The sequence below is a fragment of the Thunnus albacares genome, chromosome 18, assembly GCF_914725855.1.
Source record: "Thunnus albacares chromosome 18, fThuAlb1.1, whole genome shotgun sequence".
In the NCBI taxonomy this organism is placed as follows: Eukaryota; Metazoa; Chordata; class Actinopteri; order Scombriformes; family Scombridae; genus Thunnus; species Thunnus albacares.
Genome location: NC_058123.1, coordinates 11119815 through 11139862, shown reverse-complemented (window position 1 = coordinate 11139862; position 20048 = coordinate 11119815). Strand labels below are relative to the sequence as shown.

The 20048-nt window shown below is 38.9% G+C and overlaps 2 protein-coding genes across 3 annotated transcripts in view; both read left to right on the top strand.

Annotated features, from left to right (window-relative positions):
- itga1 (integrin, alpha 1) overlaps window positions 1-7925 on the top strand; it is a 55398-nt gene extending 47473 nt beyond the window's left edge. Inside the window, exons 19-30 of the mRNA XM_044333888.1 lie at window positions 620-696; window positions 1324-1450; window positions 1657-1734; window positions 2197-2273; window positions 2428-2517; window positions 3637-3739; window positions 3860-3973; window positions 4063-4161; window positions 4256-4363; window positions 4508-4603; window positions 4698-4811; window positions 5648-7925. Of these exons, the coding sequence (XP_044189823.1) occupies window positions 620-696; window positions 1324-1450; window positions 1657-1734; window positions 2197-2273; window positions 2428-2517; window positions 3637-3739; window positions 3860-3973; window positions 4063-4161; window positions 4256-4363; window positions 4508-4603; window positions 4698-4811; window positions 5648-5704 (1140 nt within the window). The 3' untranslated portion in view covers window positions 5705-7925. The remainder of the gene's footprint in view (window positions 1-619; window positions 697-1323; window positions 1451-1656; window positions 1735-2196; window positions 2274-2427; window positions 2518-3636; window positions 3740-3859; window positions 3974-4062; window positions 4162-4255; window positions 4364-4507; window positions 4604-4697; window positions 4812-5647) is intronic.
- A 1593-nt stretch (window positions 7926-9518) lies between these two features.
- On the top strand, window positions 9519-17805 carry kcmf1 (potassium channel modulatory factor 1). Of its 2 annotated transcripts, XM_044334261.1 has the most exons (8): window positions 9519-9712; window positions 11923-12090; window positions 12326-12465; window positions 13993-14094; window positions 14237-14420; window positions 15694-15988; window positions 17031-17336; window positions 17635-17805. In XM_044334261.1, the coding sequence occupies exons 1-7, from the start codon at window positions 9697-9699 to the stop codon at window positions 17293-17295; spliced, it is 1170 nt and encodes a 389-aa protein (XP_044190196.1). In that variant the 5' UTR covers window positions 9519-9696; the 3' UTR covers window positions 17296-17336; window positions 17635-17805. The 2 variants fall into 2 exon arrangements, with proteins under 2 accessions (XP_044190196.1, XP_044190195.1); XM_044334260.1 differs by having other exon boundaries at window positions 17031-17805.
- The last annotated feature ends 2243 nt before the right edge of the window (window positions 17806-20048 follow it).

Below are 20048 nucleotides of genomic sequence, written 5' to 3'. Positions count from 1 at the left end.
AATGCACCCTTTCGTCAGGAGTGCAAACAAATACAAAACAGCAGCCTATTTTGATTCTTTTTTCTTTGGAGGAGATTCAGAAGCCTTACCTCACTGTTGTTCCAGTATTTTAAAGATCATGGATTTAAAGATCCACACATTTTTTAAGACATGTATAATAAATAAACAATAATAAATAATAGTTAGTTAAAGTTCAATTATCTTATTAAAAGTTCTTAAAACTACATCTTCACCCTCTCCCTCATTGTAAAAATCCAAAATCTATGAAAAAGATGTCTCCTACCTCACTGAAAAGTCCATTCTCATTGTGTGTGCACTGGAGGCTTCAAGTTTCCACATCACGCTTGTGGACATTGCATACTGGACTATGATTGGCTGGAAGTTGTGATGTCACGCTCGTTTGTAGACGCCTTAAACTCAGATTTAAGGTGAGCAACAAGGAAACTTTCCCCCTTCAGCAGATGAATGTGAAAACAGCCTCCTAGTGTCAAACTCTGCACATGCATCACTCAGCACAGTGAAGCTCAAACATCCAAGTGAAGTAACAATAAGTGATAGACGTTTGTGAGTGGAGGGGGGCATTAAGGTTTCACTTCTTGACTTCTTGATTATCTCGTAGATTCCCTTGGTGGACTGTGGGAGTGACGAGAAGTGCATTGCTGACCTCTCTCTTGAAGCAGTGCCTAGTGTAAAACAGTAAGTGGAATTAGCATTAAAGTATAGGTTCACATATTTCAAATGTGTCTTAAAACAATACTAGCATGCCTCACATGTACATTTCAAGAGTTATTGGTTGCTGCAGTTGTTGCTCCCTTTCAAAGCAGATCCCTTCCTAATGAGATGAGGAACAAATCCACAGTCCTCACTTCACAGTTTATGAGGCTTCAGCAGCCTGTGTTGGACAAATCAAATGTCTATCTTGCAAAGTTAGTCTTTTTTGCCTCTCACAAGACTGTGACTTTGAACGATGCCCACTTAATTAGACTAACTCAGCCTTAATGGCTTAATGTCTGAACTTCAGAGTGCATTTTTGCTGTGGACGGTGGATTTTGTCTCCAATCACTTACATGGAAAGTGCATTAAGAGGAATGATTACAGCAACCTATTGAAATGTACATATAGGCATTGATTTTAAGACAGTGTTGAAAAAATGTGAATCTATTTTCTTACATAAAGACAACTAATTTTTCACATTGGAGTTGGATTATCATGTACTGTCGATCTACACAGTAGTAATAGACTTTCCAGTGCATGACTACACCCTTGTGGCAGAAAATGTGCATCACAACCAAGTGTGCTGACAGTTTTCATTTTCTTCTCCAGAATGGTGATCAAAAAAAACAAAGACAAGATTGATGTGACCATCAGAGTTAAAAACAGCAAAGACAATGCATACAACACCAAGGTTATCCTCAGCTTCACGCCGAACATCAACTATGTTAAAGCAGAGGTGAGATTTCCAGTGCTTCTCTCTCTGTATCATTTCAGTGTAAATTAACTGGTGGTGGAGCCAGATTGTTACTGTACATGCTGCATAACTGCAACGTCACTGGCTGTCATCTGTACAATAAAGGCATAATATGCAAAAAACAAAAAAAAAATCTTAAAAAATAATGATTTGAGGTAATGATGCATGTTTTTTTTTTCTCTTATCAGCCGGAGATGGACTGCACTCTGAATCACACCAAAGTGGAGTGTGCTGTTGGATATCCCTTCCTGGCAAGCAATGTAGAGGTACTAGTTCAGCTTCATTCATCAGTTCTATGCCTGTACAATCTAGAGCTGCAATGATTAGTCAATCAGCCGATCAACAGAAAATTAATCACCAACCGTTTTGATAATCAATTCATTGTTTTGGGTAAATTTTTTCAAGAAAAATATCTTAATGCACAAAATTCCAACTTCTTAAATGTGAATATTTTCTGATTTATTTAGTGTTCTGCAATAGTAAACTAAATATTTTTGGGTTGTGGACTATTGTTCAGGACAAAAGAAGACATTTGAGGATGTCACTTTGGGCTATGGGAAACATTTTTTACCATCTTCGGACATTTTATAGATCAAATGACTTCTAATATAAAATAATTGCCTGATTTATCGATAATAATAATTAGTTGCAGCTCTAGCACAATATAGAATGTATTATTTATCTTCACTGCTAAGTAGTAAAAATGTGATGCAATCTAATCTCCACAGGAAAATTTCAAAGTAAAATTTGAAGTGAATTCCAAACACATTCAGCGGGAAATTCAAATCAATGTGACTGCAACAAGGTGAGTGAATCAGCACAATATGTTTTATCCATCCACACTTTAAAATGATTCTGTATGGTTTTGTGATCAGTCAAGTATGAATGAGAGTTTTTTCCATTGATATTACATTTTCACGCATTTGAATCAAACAAATATGTTTTTAAATCTCCTACAGTGACAGTGAAGAGTTAACCTCTACCCTGCATGATAACTCAGTGCAAATCACCATCCCTGTGAAGTATGAGCCTGAACTCATATTCTCAGCGTGAGTAGAAGAAGTCGGTTCATTTGTTTGTCCTTACTGATCATCTGTTCTGCTCCTTTACTAAATGACAAGATAAGAGTGGATATTGATCATTTTTGATAACAGGAAAAGCTCACGTGTGTATAATAATGTTAAGGATGAATTCTATTAAAGTAAAAGGAATGCAGCCATTATTAATGTTATTAGTTACAACCGTTCACTATGAGAAATGTCTATTATTAAATGTTTGTTGTGCTCCCTTGTGTTGGAAAAAAGACATTTTGTTACCAATATATAATGAGGCATTAGTGTATATCCTGCACTAAATTTGCCTTCGTAGTTAATAATGACACTTCCCAGGGATGGTTTGACCCTTGACCTCCTTAAAGAAGGCTTCCAGTCCCCAAACCACTTATTAAAGTGGCATATTATCAATATTTTTATGTTAACAACAGATCACATGGCTACTTGTCTGTGAAAAGTGTAACTTGAGCCCACAGAGATTTATAATAATAATTAAGTTTCCCTTGGATCTACAGAGCATTTCAGCATCTTTCAGCTTGTTTTCTTTTTCCAGCCCCCAACTTTGCTCTATTGGTTCACTCTCACTGCTCTCATAGTGTCGTTTTCATCCACAGAGGGCAGCTGTTTTAAGCGAAAAAGCTCTAAAAAACTCTCTGTACACTACCTGCTCAGTACCAAATAAGCGACTAGCTGGTGAACATAGTGAAGCATCTAGCAGTTAAAGAGCCAGATATCGCCCTCAGAAGTTGGTAGAGACCAAAACCTGCTAAAAGCAAAGTTACATTCATCAGGTGGCCAAACACATGGATGGGGAAATAAGCAACTGTTACTTACAAGTTCGCTGTATTAACTTAAAAGGAGATAACACTGTATGTCAGTGTTGTGTTTACAGCTTTTTCCACTGCCCCCAAGTGGCCAAAAAATCGATTAATGCAGGTTTTATTTAAGTCATTTAGAAAGGCTCATATACCTGTATTAAGAATGCCGTATTGTTCAGTGGTTTAGTTTCATAGTACCAAATTTTGATATGTGATTTAAGAATATCTCTCAGTATCTGAAGCTCTTATCTGAAAGTGAAAAGTCTAATATGTCCTTTTAAAAATATGCATCTTCCAGGAAGACAAACAACATGGATCACATTGTAGTTAAGGAGGGTGAGAAGTATCCCAGCATAATCAATGACACCAGTATGATAGAGGAGATCACCATCACCTACAAGGTAAGATCTGCAGGCACAGATTATATCTGATTTGTAAATATAAATGGTACAGTATATTAAGAAAAACATACTCTGCCTGTTTTCTATCTCACTGTGCCTCTCCTTCCCACATCTCTCCAGGTGAAATCAGATGATTTGGTGACTCCGCCCCTTGACCTTAAGGTGACATATCCTCAACAATCTCCTCTTAAGAACGACTTACTGTACCTGACAAACATCACCACCAGCCCAAAGGTATGAATGAACACAAACACACATGTGTACATATAAGTTCCTGCAAACTGACAGACCCACCTTCATATCTGCCTCTCCTCTCTCTGCAGGTGAAATGTGATGCAACGCATTTGATCAACCCTCATAAACTCAACCCGGAAACTATGAAACCCAATCCAAAAAAAGAAACGCTCAGCGTCTACCTGCTGGTGGGTGATCAGGCTTGTTTGTGGGTTTATTTTCTAAAGACAGCTGACCTGTATTTGCTCTCGTTATACCATATGTGTTTGATTTGCTCTACAGAACTGTGACTCCCTCAAAAACTGTGCATCATTTACATGCTCCATACCCGAGGCTAAGATCAATGAGGTCAACGTTACATTCAGAGTGTGGAAACCTACGTTCATTAAGGTAGGTTTAAGGTGACACGTGGAGGATTATTTTTGGCTTGCCTTGCCTCCTGTCCAGTGCTTTTGCATGGATGGGAATAAAAAAGAACTGAAAGGCAGAGTGACTCACAAGAAACCAAACATTTAAAGGACGTTTATTTTACAGGCCGAGTTTTCCAGTCTGTACATGGTGGTGAATGCTAGTCTGATGATCAAAAACACAGACCTGTTTGTACTGAACAGTGATAACAGCTACAGAGAAGTAAGTCATAAAGTTTTGGTATTGTACACATGTGTGTATGTGTTTGCAGGTACGTGTGAATTTACTATACAGTATGTATGTGTGTGCTAATCAGGTAAAGATCCAGGTGTCGAAGGAGACCTTAGGAGGAATCCCTATATGGATCATCATCATCAGCATCCTGATAGGTCTGCTGATTTTAGCACTTGTCATCTTCGCTCTGTGGAAGGTAATATTTCCTGAGTCAGACCCGCACAGTATTTGCAAATCTTCAAACACCTTTTGACTATTGGTAGCATTTTGCCACTGCACAGAGACAAGAGCATATACAATTTGCTATGGTCTTTAAAAGAATAGTTAAGCTTAAAAAATATGGTTATTTGTTTTTTGACAAAAACTAGATGAGAAGATTGATACCACTCTCATGAGGTGCATCATACACATCATACTTAACATGAAGCTAAAATCAGGAGACAGTTAGCTTAGCGTAGCTTATCTTAGCTTAATTTAGCTTCGCATAAGACTGAGAGCAAGAGGAAACAGCTAGCCTGTCTCTGTCCTACCAGATTAAAAATTAGCCTACCAGCACCTCTAAAGCTCACTAATTAACATGTCATTTCTTGTTTGTTAAATCTGTACAAAAACCACAGAGTAAAAAATACTATTTGTAGGGTTATATGTTTAACTATTTCTTAGCCAGGTGCAGTGACTTCCTGGAAACCTCACAGGGATGACTCCTGTCACTGCCCCTGGCCAAGAAATAGTCTGTTACAGAGGTACACATAGAATCCCAAATTGTCTTTTTCACACTTTGGTGTTTGTGTGTCTTTAACAAACAAGATATTACATGTTCATCAGTACCTTTGGACAGAGCCGGGCTAATTGTTTCTAGTCTTAATGCTAAGCTAAGCTAGCCGTTTCCTGGCTTCAACTTCATATTTAACTGGCAAACATAAGAGTGGTATCAATATCATCTAATTCTTGGCAAGAAAGCAAATAAATGAATGCCCCAAAATGTCAACATTTTAGTTGGTCATGTTATAACTGAGTTTTTTGCTCTTTCAGTTGGGCTTCTTCAAGAGAAAATCCAGGGACTACTCAAAGGAGGAAATAATGGACTGAGGTATCCAGCAGCAAGCAGCTCCGTGACTGTTTCTGGAGCCAACAAGTCACATGAAGTGACAGACTTTTAAACAGACAGTCGGACACACGGAGAAGACGCCACAAGACCCACCACCACCTCATTGCTACGACACAGTGACTACCTGGAAAACACAATTACCATCCACTGTTTCCTACACAGGCCTGGGTCAAATATTGTTTGCAAATACTTCCTAAACCTTGCCCTTTGCTGCTTTAGGCATTAAGATGCTTGGGTTTTCACATTGGGGCTACAGAAAGTGTTTAAAAAGACACTTGCTTTGACTTTTGTAAAGTGATTGGCACTCACTGTATGCCTTGTTTGAAGTATTTGCAAATACTGTTTGTCCGAGATCAGCTTCTTTCTTGTAGATAGCAACATCAAGTCAGGTCCGGCAGTTCAGAGGAGAAACCAGGGAGGAAGAAGAAACTATTACTTACCAGGCATCTGTTGGCAAAGTAGAATATATCTGTATCACATACAGTCATTTTAGAAAACCTTCAGAGCTACAATTGCTGCACTGCGGCTTTCAAAGGAAAAAAATAAACTCAGGTTTTTCGGTATAAGGATCCAAAGTTGCCTAAGCCACCTCGCACACTTTCTGTGTCATTACAGCAACAACGTCCAAAGGTCTATTTGCTTCTGAGACATGCAATATGTGAACTTTATGTGTGTTGGAGCAGTCTGTCTTATAGCTTAGACTTGTGTGTTAAAAAGCTTGATCAGTTTTTTTTAAGAAACACTGTATCTTTTAGCATTTTATAGCATTTCATTTTTGTTTTAGCAATATAACATGGCACATCCTTTATTTCAAAATGTTAGCTAAAGACACTGACCTGAACATGAGATTTATTTTGCTTAACAAAGGTGCAGCCTTTTATTTTTTTATACTTGTTACCATAGCTAATTAATTCAAAAACAAAATAATCATGTCCCAACTCCTGAGGTAAATGTTTGTATTTAGTGTCACCTTTGTTACTGAGGGATACAGAGAGCTGCGCCTTCCAAATCTAAACCTTTGATTGTACTGTAAATATAATGCTTAAAAATGTACATAATTGTGTTGCTATAATTCATGTAATTTAAGAGATGTTATCCACAAATCTTATCTTTTTTTGTGATCAGTGGTCAGAGAACATGATTTTGCTCAGGTGCTTCACGTATCATGAATGATGACATTAACATTTTGACATACAAGAAAATGATCTGGCCGATCTCACAATTTAAAACGCTGATGCAAATATGTAAATATTGTCATATTTTGATGAGAAAATGAAACTATTCTGTTACTGAAAATTTACATGAAGATGAGGGTTTGTATCCACTACTTTGGTGACGTAAATGTAAAAGTATTTCATTTGATTGAAAGTGACATTTGAAGTCTGTTGTCAAGGCTTTAACATGATTGAGATGAGCTCTGACTGTAGCATACTATGATTTAAACTTTTTAATTTGCAAAATAGAGGGTAAAATTTCCTCAAATGTAGAAATATATGTGTCACCATTCACCAGCAGTTTTCTCCGTTACCCTGCATGGGATTCACTGGTAGATGGTTTGTAACACGTACACAAAGCATTACTGTAGGCTCAATGTGACCCCATATGCGGTACACAGTACCTTACAAAGTTATTATTTCAGGTTTTCTGTCTTGTTTTTGTTTCAAGAAGTTGCACAGCTACACAGTATGTTAAAAGAGATTATATTGTATATTGGGGAGACCGAGCTTCTGCTTCTTTCTTGAGTTTTTCCCTCATCGTCATACGATGAAGCTGAGGGAAGAAGGCAAGAAGACGAAGAATATTTAAATGAATCGTTACACTCCTCAGCTCTCACTCTCCACTGTTGACATTAAGCACATGTTATAAATTGTGTGTACAGAATGTGTAACTGTTGATTCATTTTAAGATTGTACGGCTACATCAGGCTTATGCACGAGGGTGGAGGCATAACTCTCTCTTTGTTCACTTTCATAGAAACGTGTGGTCTGGGATCATTTTCTTGGATTTGACTCCTCTTTAACTTCTGAGAAATAGTAAAGAAGAGAGAGTGGGAATAATGTGAGAGTTGTGAGCTCCACTCCAGCCTTCTACACTGCTGTGAAGTCTTCATTGTAATGCACTGGTTTGTCAGACTGTATGCTTCCTCATCAGCACAGAAATGAACTGAATCTTATGTACAAAAATAAAGACTTTTTACGAAGATGTGCTTCAATTCTGCTTTTCTTTAGACACAAATGTGCAAAGAATTATATAAACTTTTTGATGAAAATGTAAAAAATGCTGCTTTAAGTTCTGTCAATTAAATTTAAAACACTGTGTGTCTCTCCTGACACTCACTCTTACATGAAAAAGTAACAATTTTGTTCTTGAAATACATTAGACTGATTAGTGTATTAATCAGTTAGTCTATTGACATTCATTCATCACAAAAAAGTCAAACTTTCTTGTGTTCTAGCTGCTCAGGTGTGATTATTTGCTGCTTTTCTGTGTTTTACATCATTAGAAATAGAAAATCTTAGGGTTTTGGACAGCTGGTTGGACAAAACAAGCAACTTGAAGATGTCACCTTGGGCTCTGATAGCCTTTTTTTGCTACTTTATACTTCCACTGTACTACATTTCAGAGGGAAATATTGTACTTTCTACTCCACTATATTTATTTGACAGTTTCAGTTACTTTTCAGATGAAGATTTGACACAATGGATAATATAACAAGCTTTTAAAATACAACACATTGTTAAATTCAAACCTTTTTGGCTTTTGACGTCTTACAAAATGCAGTGTGTAGTTGGGGTCACATTTCAGTCTATGAGTTGTTAACAGCTCTACCAAATCATGATTTCCTCTCCCATTAATCATCTCACAACCTCTCAGATTTATCTGGTGACCTTTTGGAGGGGCCTGACCCCTAGATTGGAAACCACTGGACTAAACTAGCTAACTGTATATAAAATAGTTCAAACTAGCTCCAACTCCAGCAGCTACAACAGTAACATGCTGCTTACACACTGATGCTTCAGTATTAATAATCTAATGATGTCATATATAATAATATATCAGTCAGAAGGATGAAATCAGTACTTTTACTGCAATACTTTAAATATATTTTCATACTAATACTGTCGAATTTATGAGAGTTCGGCACTAGAAAGCTGTTTTCACATTCATCTGCTGAAAGTGGAAAGTTTCTCTGTGCTCATTGAAAATCTGATTTTAAGGTGTGGGCCTGCAAGCATGATATGTGACATAACAACCAGTTTTGAAGCCAATCCTGGTCTTATAGTCAACTTACACAAGTGTGATGTGGAAACGTGAAGCCTCCAGTGCACATACACTGAGAAGTGACTTTTCAGTGAACAAGGAGACATCTTGTATCCAGCAGTTAAACTTCTGAAATGAAAACCACACACCTCCATCCGCACCCTCAGATCTGCCAGCAGCTTGCTCCTCTGGTTCTCCGAGACCAAGCTCCAACCTTCTGCTCTGCTGCACCACATTTGTTCAACGGCCTTCTTCACCATCTGAGGGCAGAACAGACCCTAGACTCTTTTAAAACAGCCTTAAAAACCTTTTTATTTAGGGAGGCTTTTACATCTTTTTATTTTCTTTATGTTATTTCTAACGCTGTAGCACTTTGAGATTCACTGTGAATGAAAAGTGCAGGGCAAATTAAATGCATTATTATTGTATTATTATTATAGATTCTGTATTTTTTTAATGGGGGAGATGTCCCAGCTGAATGGCCTGCCTGGTGATGCAGCAGTGCGCCGCCTGGTGTTCAGCCGCAACATTTAGCGATAAGTGACACTCTGGGAGGGGAAGCAGAACAAACTGTAAGCTGCTAGCGGATCCATCTTGCTCGAAAAAGAGGCGAGGGTGAAGGCTTCTTTCAGTTTAGTATCTCAAAAAACTGTATCGTCCCCCGTTCAGCGCGCTGGGGAGCCCGCGGAGGGGCTGTATTGCTGTTTGTAGGATGTCCCGACATGAGGGTGAGTAGATAAACACGTCTACAGCGGCTTGGTTGGAGGCTACATTACCTGAGCGGCTAGCTCCTCGGCTAGCTTTTGCTAATTCCTATTCAAGTCAGGGGGTTGTTGCGCTTTTCGCTGCTTGCGTCCAGGCTTGTCCCAGCATACGTATTTGCTGTCAACAGCTGTGGCGTACACATATGTCTCATGTGTCCTTATATCGAGGCAAACGGTTATTACTTCACTTAACCGCTTCGCAATGATACGGCAACATAGCGGAGCTTAGCAGTTAGCCGTTGCTAGGTGCTGCGTTACCTCACGTTAGCTGGGCTAGCGAGCAGGCTAATGTATGCTAACATAAGGAGTCGTTTGTGTTGCAACTTGACGCTGCTTATGCCGGCAGTCATAACCTTATTATTTGCACAATATGATTTGTCTTAATAAAGAATAAAACTACCATATGTATTTGCTCATATATGGGGTGTGTGTTAATGTAACCGTAAGTTAGCTCTAATGTTAGCGCCACACTGTCCCGTCTGGTCACATTACCTGCTGTTGTTAGCGAATGCACTGTCATCAAGAAGAAGACAGAAAGTCTGAGGCCTCAGTCTCTGAATATAAACCAATCTCTAAGTCACTAAGTTAGCTGGCTGTTAAGCTAGTGGCTAGCTAGGGTTACCGTAAGTTACGGTATGTTAAACCGAAAACCAGATTGGAGTTGTGACTCTCTTCAGTCAACCCGTAACGTTAACGTTAGTTGTAGCAGGCCAGTCGAGAGGTTATCCTGTTTTTATCACCTCAGAAGGTGTTACCGTGTGTTGTACTGTAAACATGAGCACAGTACGGATAGTTAGCCACAGTGGGACCAAGGTAATACGCAAGTAATATGTTCAAAGTCTGTCTTAAAACAACAGTCAGGTGCCCATATAAAACACTGAAAGAGGTTTTCCTTGCTGTAACCAGCCCTCCTGTTCATACTGGCAATTAAAAGATCCCCTTCAAACGCAGTTTAAATGTAAGTGATGGGGGGGGCAAAATTCACAGTGTGTCCACACAGTCATTGTGTGCAGAAATGCATTTAAAAGTTTTAGAAGACTGTGTTTTGGCCCCCTACACTTAAATTGTAAGTGCATAATGAAGGGATCTTCTAATGGCCATTATGAACAGGAGGAATGATTAATTGAATGTTCATATGACACCCTGACTGCTGTTTTAGGATGTACTTGACAAATTGTGAACCTGTCCTCTAAAGATGGACAACAAAGGGGCTTGTTTAATTAAGCCAAGTGGACAAGCTAGTTTTTAAGGCGAGGACACTCAGTGATCCCCCAGGCAGACAAGGTTTCATTTGTGAGTGAGCGAGAAGGGCATTCCATCAAGCCATATTGTGTTTCTTTACTATTCAGGTAATGCAAACAACTTTTATTTCTGTCCGCCTCTGTAAAACCTCCCATGGTGCGACCAAACCCTTAATCAACATGCTGAGGTGATAACTGTTTATTGCCAGTTGATTTTGTTTGTTCAGGACTGTGTTTGCTTGGTTAGAAAATGTTACCTTTTGTGGAGATTTTTTTTGTTTTATATTTTGAAGTTTTTTTGTTGTTGTTGTTGCAAAACATCAGAAGAGTCAACAGAGGAAATTCCCCAAGTATTTGCTTACCTATTATCCAACATTTCCCAAACAACATGCTTTTTCCCTTAAAGGGAAATGTCAGCAAGGTTGGAATATTATGCATAATGCTAACTTTAATGTCTCAGAAAATAACTGGTTGTTTCTGTGGAGTAGTGAGCCAGTGCTTGAATAGTTCTTCACGTAATAAAGAATGGACAAGCACTCCATTTTTATTTTTTCTTCCTTTTTCTACCTTTCATTTACTTAAAGGCAAGCACAAAAAGCAGATATTTTTCTTGAAAATGTGTGGACTGTGCTTGAAAAAGAGCAACAAAATCTGAAATGAAAAAAAAAAAGCATTCAACTGCTTGTTTACGTCGTGCCTTTTGAGTTGCTTGTGAAGTTCACAGGAATGCCAGACTTCTTCACTGCTGGCACTTGTGGGTTGGTGCCACTCCAAAACACATGCTCATGTAAGTGAGACTGACCGACGGATAGAGATTGCTTTCTTACAGTCAGTCTCACAGGCGCAGTTATAAGGAATTTGTAACTTTATTGTCAGGTCTACATGTTTGACTTTACATTCTTCTTTTCATTCTTCTTTTTTTCTTTTTTGCAGGTGTGAGCTGTGATGCGTGTTTAAAAGGGAACTTTAGAGGAAGACGGTTCAAGTGTTTAATTTGCTACGACTACGACCTGTGTGCATCGTGCTACGAGAGCGGAGCCACAACAACAAGACACACCACAGAGCACCCCATGCAGTGTATATTAACCAGGGTAGACTATGGTAAGGGCCTGGCTGAAAGCCCAGACAGAAACTTGTGTGGCTTACTGATCAACAGACATATTCATCATGCCTGCATCGTATACAGTTATTGTATTTTATGACTTGACTGTCACCTACTATGTCATTACAAATCATCCATCCTGGTTGCAGTTATGATTAGTGTACTGAGACCATTGTATTTTGAAATATTGATTGACAAACAATAACGGCTGCTGTGTTTACTGTCTTCTCGCAGACTTGTATTATGGAGGAGACACTTTTTCAGTAGAGCAACCCCAGTCATTCACATGTCCTTATTGTGGGAAGATGGGCTACACAGAGACGTCCCTACAGGAGCATGTCACCTCAGAGCATGCAGAGACTTCCACAGAGGTGGTGAGTATACTGCACACATTTAGGTATCGGAGCATACATTTACAGGTATTTTTATCTATTAGTCATGGGCGCCATATCTCAATAATGTCAACAATACTTGCAAATGTTGTCTTAATTCTTATAAGCAGCCTCCAGCAGTTTACGTCTGCCATCCATTTACATATCTTGAAATTTTAAAATCTTTATCTGCTGGGGTCACTACAGTTCAGTGCTGCACATAACTTCCCAGAATGTACATGCTGAAGACATTTATGGATTACTTGTAGTCAGAGCGTTACGAGCATTGTCCGCTGCTGAGTAAACTGAGAAAAGTGAGACTAAGGGTCAAGCCACTGCTGACTCGCAGGTAGCCTGTCGATAAACAGCAGCTCCACTAGCAGTGATGGAAAAAAAAAAAGTGACCTTTGGAGCCCACAGGTGGAGCCGACTAGTAGTATTTGTGCTCCAGGTGCCCACCAGTGCCAAGTGTTAATAGTTAGAGCAGATAGTGTCAGTGTTTAACAGTGAGGCTTTGAGGGATAAGACAGGCGTTATTTTATATTTTTATTATTATCAACAAATCTCATGAAAAGACCAAAACCAACAATGTGATATCCCACCTCTCAATAGTTTATGGCTTCCCTACCCTTTCTGTGGGACTCAGCCCCAAGCCCTTTTATTCATGTAAATCTTTACAAACTGGTCACAAATGTATACTTTAATTTTGTAGAACAACCCAGCAATTTCCCAAAAAAAAAAATCTGAGTGCTGTAGTTTATGGTAAACATTACAGGAGTAAATGGTGCATTTGTTTGGGACTATTTTCAGCTGTGGGTTAATACACATCTGGTGCTCTGGTGAGTATTTAGAGCAGCAGGACTGTGTCTGTCTGATTGGCTCAAAATAAACTACAGTGGCCATGTTCATTGTAATAAAGGAACATGTTACTTAGTGCAACAGTATGACTCACTTTTTAATAGTTTTTGGACAATGCTAGAGCTCCGTAGCACAGAGGAATAAAGTATATCACGCTTTGTCAACACAGACGATACTCGTTAGGAGGATTCATTTGTTCTTGGTTTTGGTCTTTTCATAGGATTTGTTAACAATAAGAAATATATAGAATAATGCCAACCTTGTTTTTTTTTTTTTGTTTGTTTTAAACATGATCTTTCAAAGATGAACCAAAAGAAAAATGGTGCTAAGAGAAAAAGACAGGAGTTGAAGAGGAAGTGTCTCTGAAACTTATCTCCGTGTTTGTATATGTTAATGTACAGTATGACATTTGCTGTGTTATATTGAGAACGAGATGCACAATAGAAACTGTTATGCGTGTGCTGTGGGACAGGCTCATTGAGCAAAAGTATGCTGATTTTTATGTAGATAAGTAGTCATTTGTGGTGAAATGTTCTTTTATAAAAACATTTTGATCCTCTGCAATGCAGTGTGTGTGTGTCTGGTTGACATGACAACATTTTGTGAAACAACAGTGTGTCAGTCAGTCCACTGGACAACACAGAAGCTCTAACTTTCTCTCTCTTGTTTCAGATCTGTCCAATATGTGCTGCCTTGCCAGGCGGTGACCCAAACCACGTCACAGATGACTTTACAGCTCACCTCACACTCGAACACAGAGCGCCAAGAGATTTAATATCCTTTCTGTGTCTCACCACATTAGTATCTGCATTTAGATGTTTTTAACTTGTATTGATCAAATGTCCAAAAAATATTGATTGTGATACTAAACAATGTGCCAGATTTACTGCATTTACCCTTAACAGCCCTCGTTTAAGATGAGTCCAGCAGTGTTCGGCATGTACGCAGGATGTTCCACCCTGGACGAGGACTGGGCGGTCCCAGAGCACGGCGGACAAATATGCACTTTACTAGCGGCTCCACAGGGGGACTTTCATCCTCCTCATCACAAAGCTCCACTTACACCCCCAGTAACAGAGAAGCAATGGACCCCATTGCAGGTGAGAGTCAGGGATACAGCAGCATACTAATTATCAGAACCAGCAGAGTAATGTTTAATCCTCCAGTTAGTTTGGTCGCTCTGCTAGAGGAAACTACATATTTACGATCAAAACCTTTGCATTTAGGACTGATTAGCATCCATTTTCCATTTAGATGAGTACATGAACTTTTTTGTAGCTGCTTGTAGCTTCAGATTTTCAGTTTGGGTGAATTTATATCCAAAACTGGTTGAATATTTTCTTTGCATACATCACTTGTATTTGTTTTGCCAGCATTTTTTGTCAAACCTTTGAGTTTACAGAAAGCACATTAAATAATTATAACTATAAAACTCAGCGGTAATGAAAAATATTACAATAAAAATATAACAGTAATATTTTGTATTTTTCACCTCTATGGTGTCAGTTCTATTAGACTCATTATCGTGAACAAAATAAGTCAAGAACATTACAAGACAAACTTCGTACTTAAATGAAAACGCCTGCTATAATCTGCAAATTTTCCTCAGCCAACCAACAAGTTTAATTTATGCTGAAAACAAATTAACCGTCTAAGTCCTGTTATAACCAGAATGTACATCAGCAGAGCTCAAACTGCAGATACAAGCTTAAACTCCGTTTTGCACTGAATTTAGTTTATATATCTCTGTCCATATGTAGCACAATAATCATGTCTTTAAAATGAACTATATATCCTCTTATAATAACACTGTACTGTGTGTACTGCAATACTTTATTATACATCTCATACAAAGCAGACAGTTCCTTCGATACTGTTTTTTTGTTTTTAGCCTAAAAATTACAAGACGGAGTTATAATGTCTTTGTTTATGCTGCCGTCTTGGCCAGGTCTCTCTTGAAAAAGAGATTTTAATCTCAATGAGACTTTCACCCGGTTAAATAAAGAACAGAAGAAGCTACATGTGTTTTTGGCACTTTTCTCTGTGTGTGAGGCTAAAAGCAGTGACTGTGTAATCAATGTATGTTTGCCAGGATAGAATCTAGTATTGATAGTGAGACACAATTGAAAGTATTTACCTTTTTATGATTTTTAATCTATTCTTCCCTCACTTTTAGAAAACAGAAGTCAGAAATATCATCATTGGCCTAGCATGTTGTCCAGTCAAATGAACATCTAAATCTCTGTATTCTGTTTTTTTTTCTCTCTCCGTCATTCATATCTTTTTACAGGTATCTACATAGTGTTCTTTTGAAATCATGACTTATTTAGAAACGGCCAACAATGAAGTCTGTTTTTGTTGTGTCTCCTGTAGAGTTGTTGTCTCAGCTGTCAGGTGTGCGGCGTGCAGCAGGGGGGCAAATAAACTCATCAGGGCCTTCAGCCTCCCAGCTCCAGCAGCTCCAGATGCAACTGCAGTTGGAGCGGCAGCAGGCTCAGGCAGCACGACAGCAAGTGGAGACAGGCCGCCACGCCACACGACGCAGCAACAACCCAGGCAACGCCGGCAACGCCATCCCTCCACCCAGCACAGCCACTGCCAACACTGCCTCTGTGGGTGAAAGTAATCCCTCGTCCTCGTCCCACAGCTCCCAGTTCCTATTAGCACGGTGAGTCAGGAGGTTTTACAGGTTGGAAAAATTCATGTTTTTTTTGTGAATTCATTGTTTATACTGTATATGCTAATATACTGTCAAAGAAAGCTAGGAGTCATGTCCTTTTGGCAGTTAATTCAGCCTCACCTTGGCTTCCAGGATCTCAGACTTTGGAGAGATTATGAGTTTCATGATGATGAATGTTCATAGGAAAATACAATTTTCCATCAAAGATCATGTGTGCTAAACATTGTCTTAGAGACAGGAAAACCTGCACATCTTGTTATCGTTAGTTTGTAAGTTACTATGCTGATGTTAAAGAATAACTTTGGCGATATTCTATATTTTTGCTGTCAACAAATCCCACTAAAAGATCACAAATATATATTTTAATTTTAAAAAAGGCAAAATCATTTCTTTATAACAGCTGGACACTAGATTTTTGCAAATGTTACTCAAACAAACGGAGGTCTAGAACAGAGAGGAATAAGATATATCAGGCACACACAATACTTGAAAGTAGAATCAAGGTCATTGTTGGTTTTGGTCTTCTCATGTAGACAAGAAGAAAACTATAGAATATGAACTGCCTTATCCTCTCAAAATGACTTGTTAACACCCATTTTTTTGGTAAAACATTCAGGGTCTCTAACTTATAAAAGGCCAAAAAGCTGAAGCCAATATGAGAGCTTGGAAGACATTTGTAGTTCTTGTAACAAAACGATTAACTGTATCTCTGTCTTAATATCATTAATCTTAAATCTTTTGAGGACTTCCACAAAGCTAAAGTACTGTTGAGTTGTTTGATGACTTGTGTAGTCAAAAAGGTAAATCAATGAATCATGTAGATTAACTGACAACACTTTTTAAGATTTATCACAATCAAAATAATCAGTGGTTCCTCCCTACACCCTACTTGGAAGTCTCAGTCACATCTTAACATGAAATCGGCAAGTTTATCTGTTGCCTGTTGTTCCCTTTGCCACTGATTTAAAAATATTTTCACTTTAAGTGTATCACCTGAATGTATTAAACTGATGTGAACTGTTTTCACCAGGTTGAATGAACCTAAGATGTCCGAAGCAGAGCGGCAGTTTCTAGAAGGAGAGCGCGCAGACCGCAGCCTGTTCGTCCAGGAGCTGCTTCTGTCTACGCTGATGCACGAAGAGAGCTCTTCCTCCGACGAGGACGAACGCCGAGACTTCGCCGACTTCGGAGCCATGGGCTGCGTGGATATCATGCCTTTAGATGTGGCGCTGGAGAACCTCCAGCTCAGAGAGAGCAGCTCTACGGGGAAGGAGCCTCCGCCGCCTCCTCTTTGATGTCCGAGCATCAAGCAGACTGTGTCCTCTGTGTTGCAACTGTCAGTGATGGGCAGGGAACAGCAGCAGTCCTCCCCCCCCACCCCCCCCTCGGCCTCACCCTCCTCTCTCCCTCCCTCCCTCTATTTTCTGAGTTTGTTTTTGGTGATTGTAATTTCAGGCCTGTCACCATTTTTGTTACATTGTAAACAAAAATAAATGAGAGCAAGTGGGATAAATGTGCGAGTGCGCAATAGCAACTGAGTGAGCGAGCGAGAGAAGAGAAATATATAAATATATATATAAAATATATATGAAGTTGATAATCAATCCACATAACGTTTTTTTTTTCTTTATCAGGTAAATGTTACAGGCAGTTGTGGCAGACCCTTGCTTCCTGTGACATGCAAACGGCTCTCCGTATAAATACTCCACATTCAAAAGTCAAGAGGGCATAGGCGCCTCTGATGAAGCTGCTGTGTGTGTTTATGACTATTAATAAATAAAAAGTGCTTGGATGGGTTACCATAACTACTGCATGCAGTTATTTGCAGCGTGCATGACTTTTAATGACCTTGTCATTAAAAACTTTTCTTTTTTTTTTTTTTTAAATATCCCAAAGCTTTCAACTGTTTCTAAATGGTTATTTCAAGTATTGAAAATGGAGTAGTTTACAAAACTGACATGCTGAAATTTAACGTCTAACAATATAATTTGTTAGGCTCTCTTTTTTTGAACGAGTACACATAATGAAGAGAAAACAATTTGGGCTCTGCGGTAGCTTCTGAAGAAATGCTGCAATGTGTCTGTCTCTCAGCTCCAGATTGCCCAGATTCGCTAGCGACGACTGTCTGAATATGTCGATCGCTGACGGGCAGCAGAGCTACAACTACTAGGAACTGAAGAAAAGAGAGCTTGCCTCTGAATTTTTCCTAGATGTTTATGTTCAGTGATAAGCTGTGTAGACACCATATACGTTATAATTCATAGATAAGTGCAGACGCCCAACTCTGTCCATCGCTCGTTCACGCTATTTTCTGACGTTCGCTCTTATGTACAGGCCAGTGTCAGACCACATGCTTTAGATGGCTTGTATGAATTATTTCTTTGCTGGGTAACAGGAGCTTGAGACTTTCCACACTGCAGTTTTGTTTTTTTTTTCTGCTAAGGATAGCACTTTCTATTTATTCATGTTTGTTTTCTGATTCTTTTTGAGCCTTGATAATGAATCATGCCACCTTCATGCCTATACTTTTACCCTCCTATGTAAAATACAATAAGATGTATATTGAATTTGTGCGTTAACTTTCATAATGGTTCTAAGACATGGGCAAACTTTTTTTTAAAACTGTAAATTTAGAATAAAATAAATCTAAACTGCGCACAGCTTTTGATGAAACCAAGAGACAATCACACCTTTTGCACGTTGTGTTGTTGATGTTGTGATTACACAGATGTTTGTGTGTAGCTGATGTGCACCAAAGACAAACTTTATGCCAGTTTGAAGAGCCCTTCAGCCTCTGAATATAAAGCTGGCCACTTTGAATTACAGCTAAAATAAACTTTGTCGTTAATGCTCTGAAAAACACAAGACATATATAAAATAGCATACAGCATTTTAAAATAGAGTATGAAAGCAGACACAGCCAGCATGACAAAGCTTTAAAAACCATAATAATTGTGTAGTAAGCTGAGCAGTATTCAGTCACCACCTAACACTCTTTGGTGTGACAAAAGTGGGGTTTCTTCTTCACCCAGCGGGCACACTAAAGCCTCTCAGAGGGCAATAGGTGACCCCTCATGTAAGACATGAGATAAATGTGTTGAGGAAGACACCCTTGATGGATTGACCCAGCAACTGTCCCACCAATCTGTCTGCACCTATGAGCAACAGTCATGGTGGAGCTCTTTACAGCTAATGCTGCAATACACAAAGGTAGGTCCCACAGTATGTAGATGAAGGATTTTTCTGTCTATAGACTTGTATATGTCAACTGTGACACTACTTTACTATCCAATACATGCATGAGTGTAATAATCTTGCCTAGGAACAGTTAGCTGTCGCTGTTGGTTTTTCCTCGTGTGTGTGCGCGTGTGTGTGTGTCTGAGGCCCTTTAGGGCAGCTGTCCTTGTCACTCCTCAGAGGTTATTGTTAGAAACAAATGGTGCCCATGGGATACCTTTCATGACATGTTGGTTCGTTTTAAAGAAGCCAGCCAACATAAGCAGTAGTCAAACACACATTACATGTCAATCAGCCAATGTGTGGTGTACAGATTGTCCATGAATCTTGTTGTGAGGGCAAATTAGTAGGAAGTTAGCTGGAGTTTGTTTTTTGGATTTTGCTGACTGACTGGAAAGTGAATATATTTTAAACCAGACAATTCAGCCTCCTTGTTGGTTTCTCTGCCAAATCCAACAAAATGAATCACTGCATGAAAAAACACATGAGAGTGACTGGAATCCAGTAACAAAACATACTTGGAAAAATACATTTAAAAAGATGATAGACTCAATCTCAATTGTGTCAAGAATTTAATTCAGGCAAATGTTGAGGAAGTGAGGCAGAGGAAATACACTTATTTGCTCTCTTGCCAAGAGTAAAATTGATACTTCACTAAAAACTTGTTTTAATTAAATTGGAATAATGTGTTAATTAGTGAGATGCTGGTACAGAGATAGCTGTTTCCAGTTCATGCTAACTGGCTGCTGGCTGTAGCTTCATATTTAGCTACAAATATAAAAGTGGTATCCATCTTCTTATCTAATACTTG

Coding starts and splice junctions, on each gene's coding strand:
- kcmf1 (XM_044334261.1), top strand. Junction 12,466..13,992: donor CAGAGACTTCCACAGAGGTG/GTGAGTATACTG, acceptor CTCTTGTTTCAG/ATCTGTCCAATATGTGCTGC. Junction 15,989..17,030: donor TCCCAGTTCCTATTAGCACG/GTGAGTCAGGAG, acceptor TGTTTTCACCAG/GTTGAATGAACCTAAGATGT.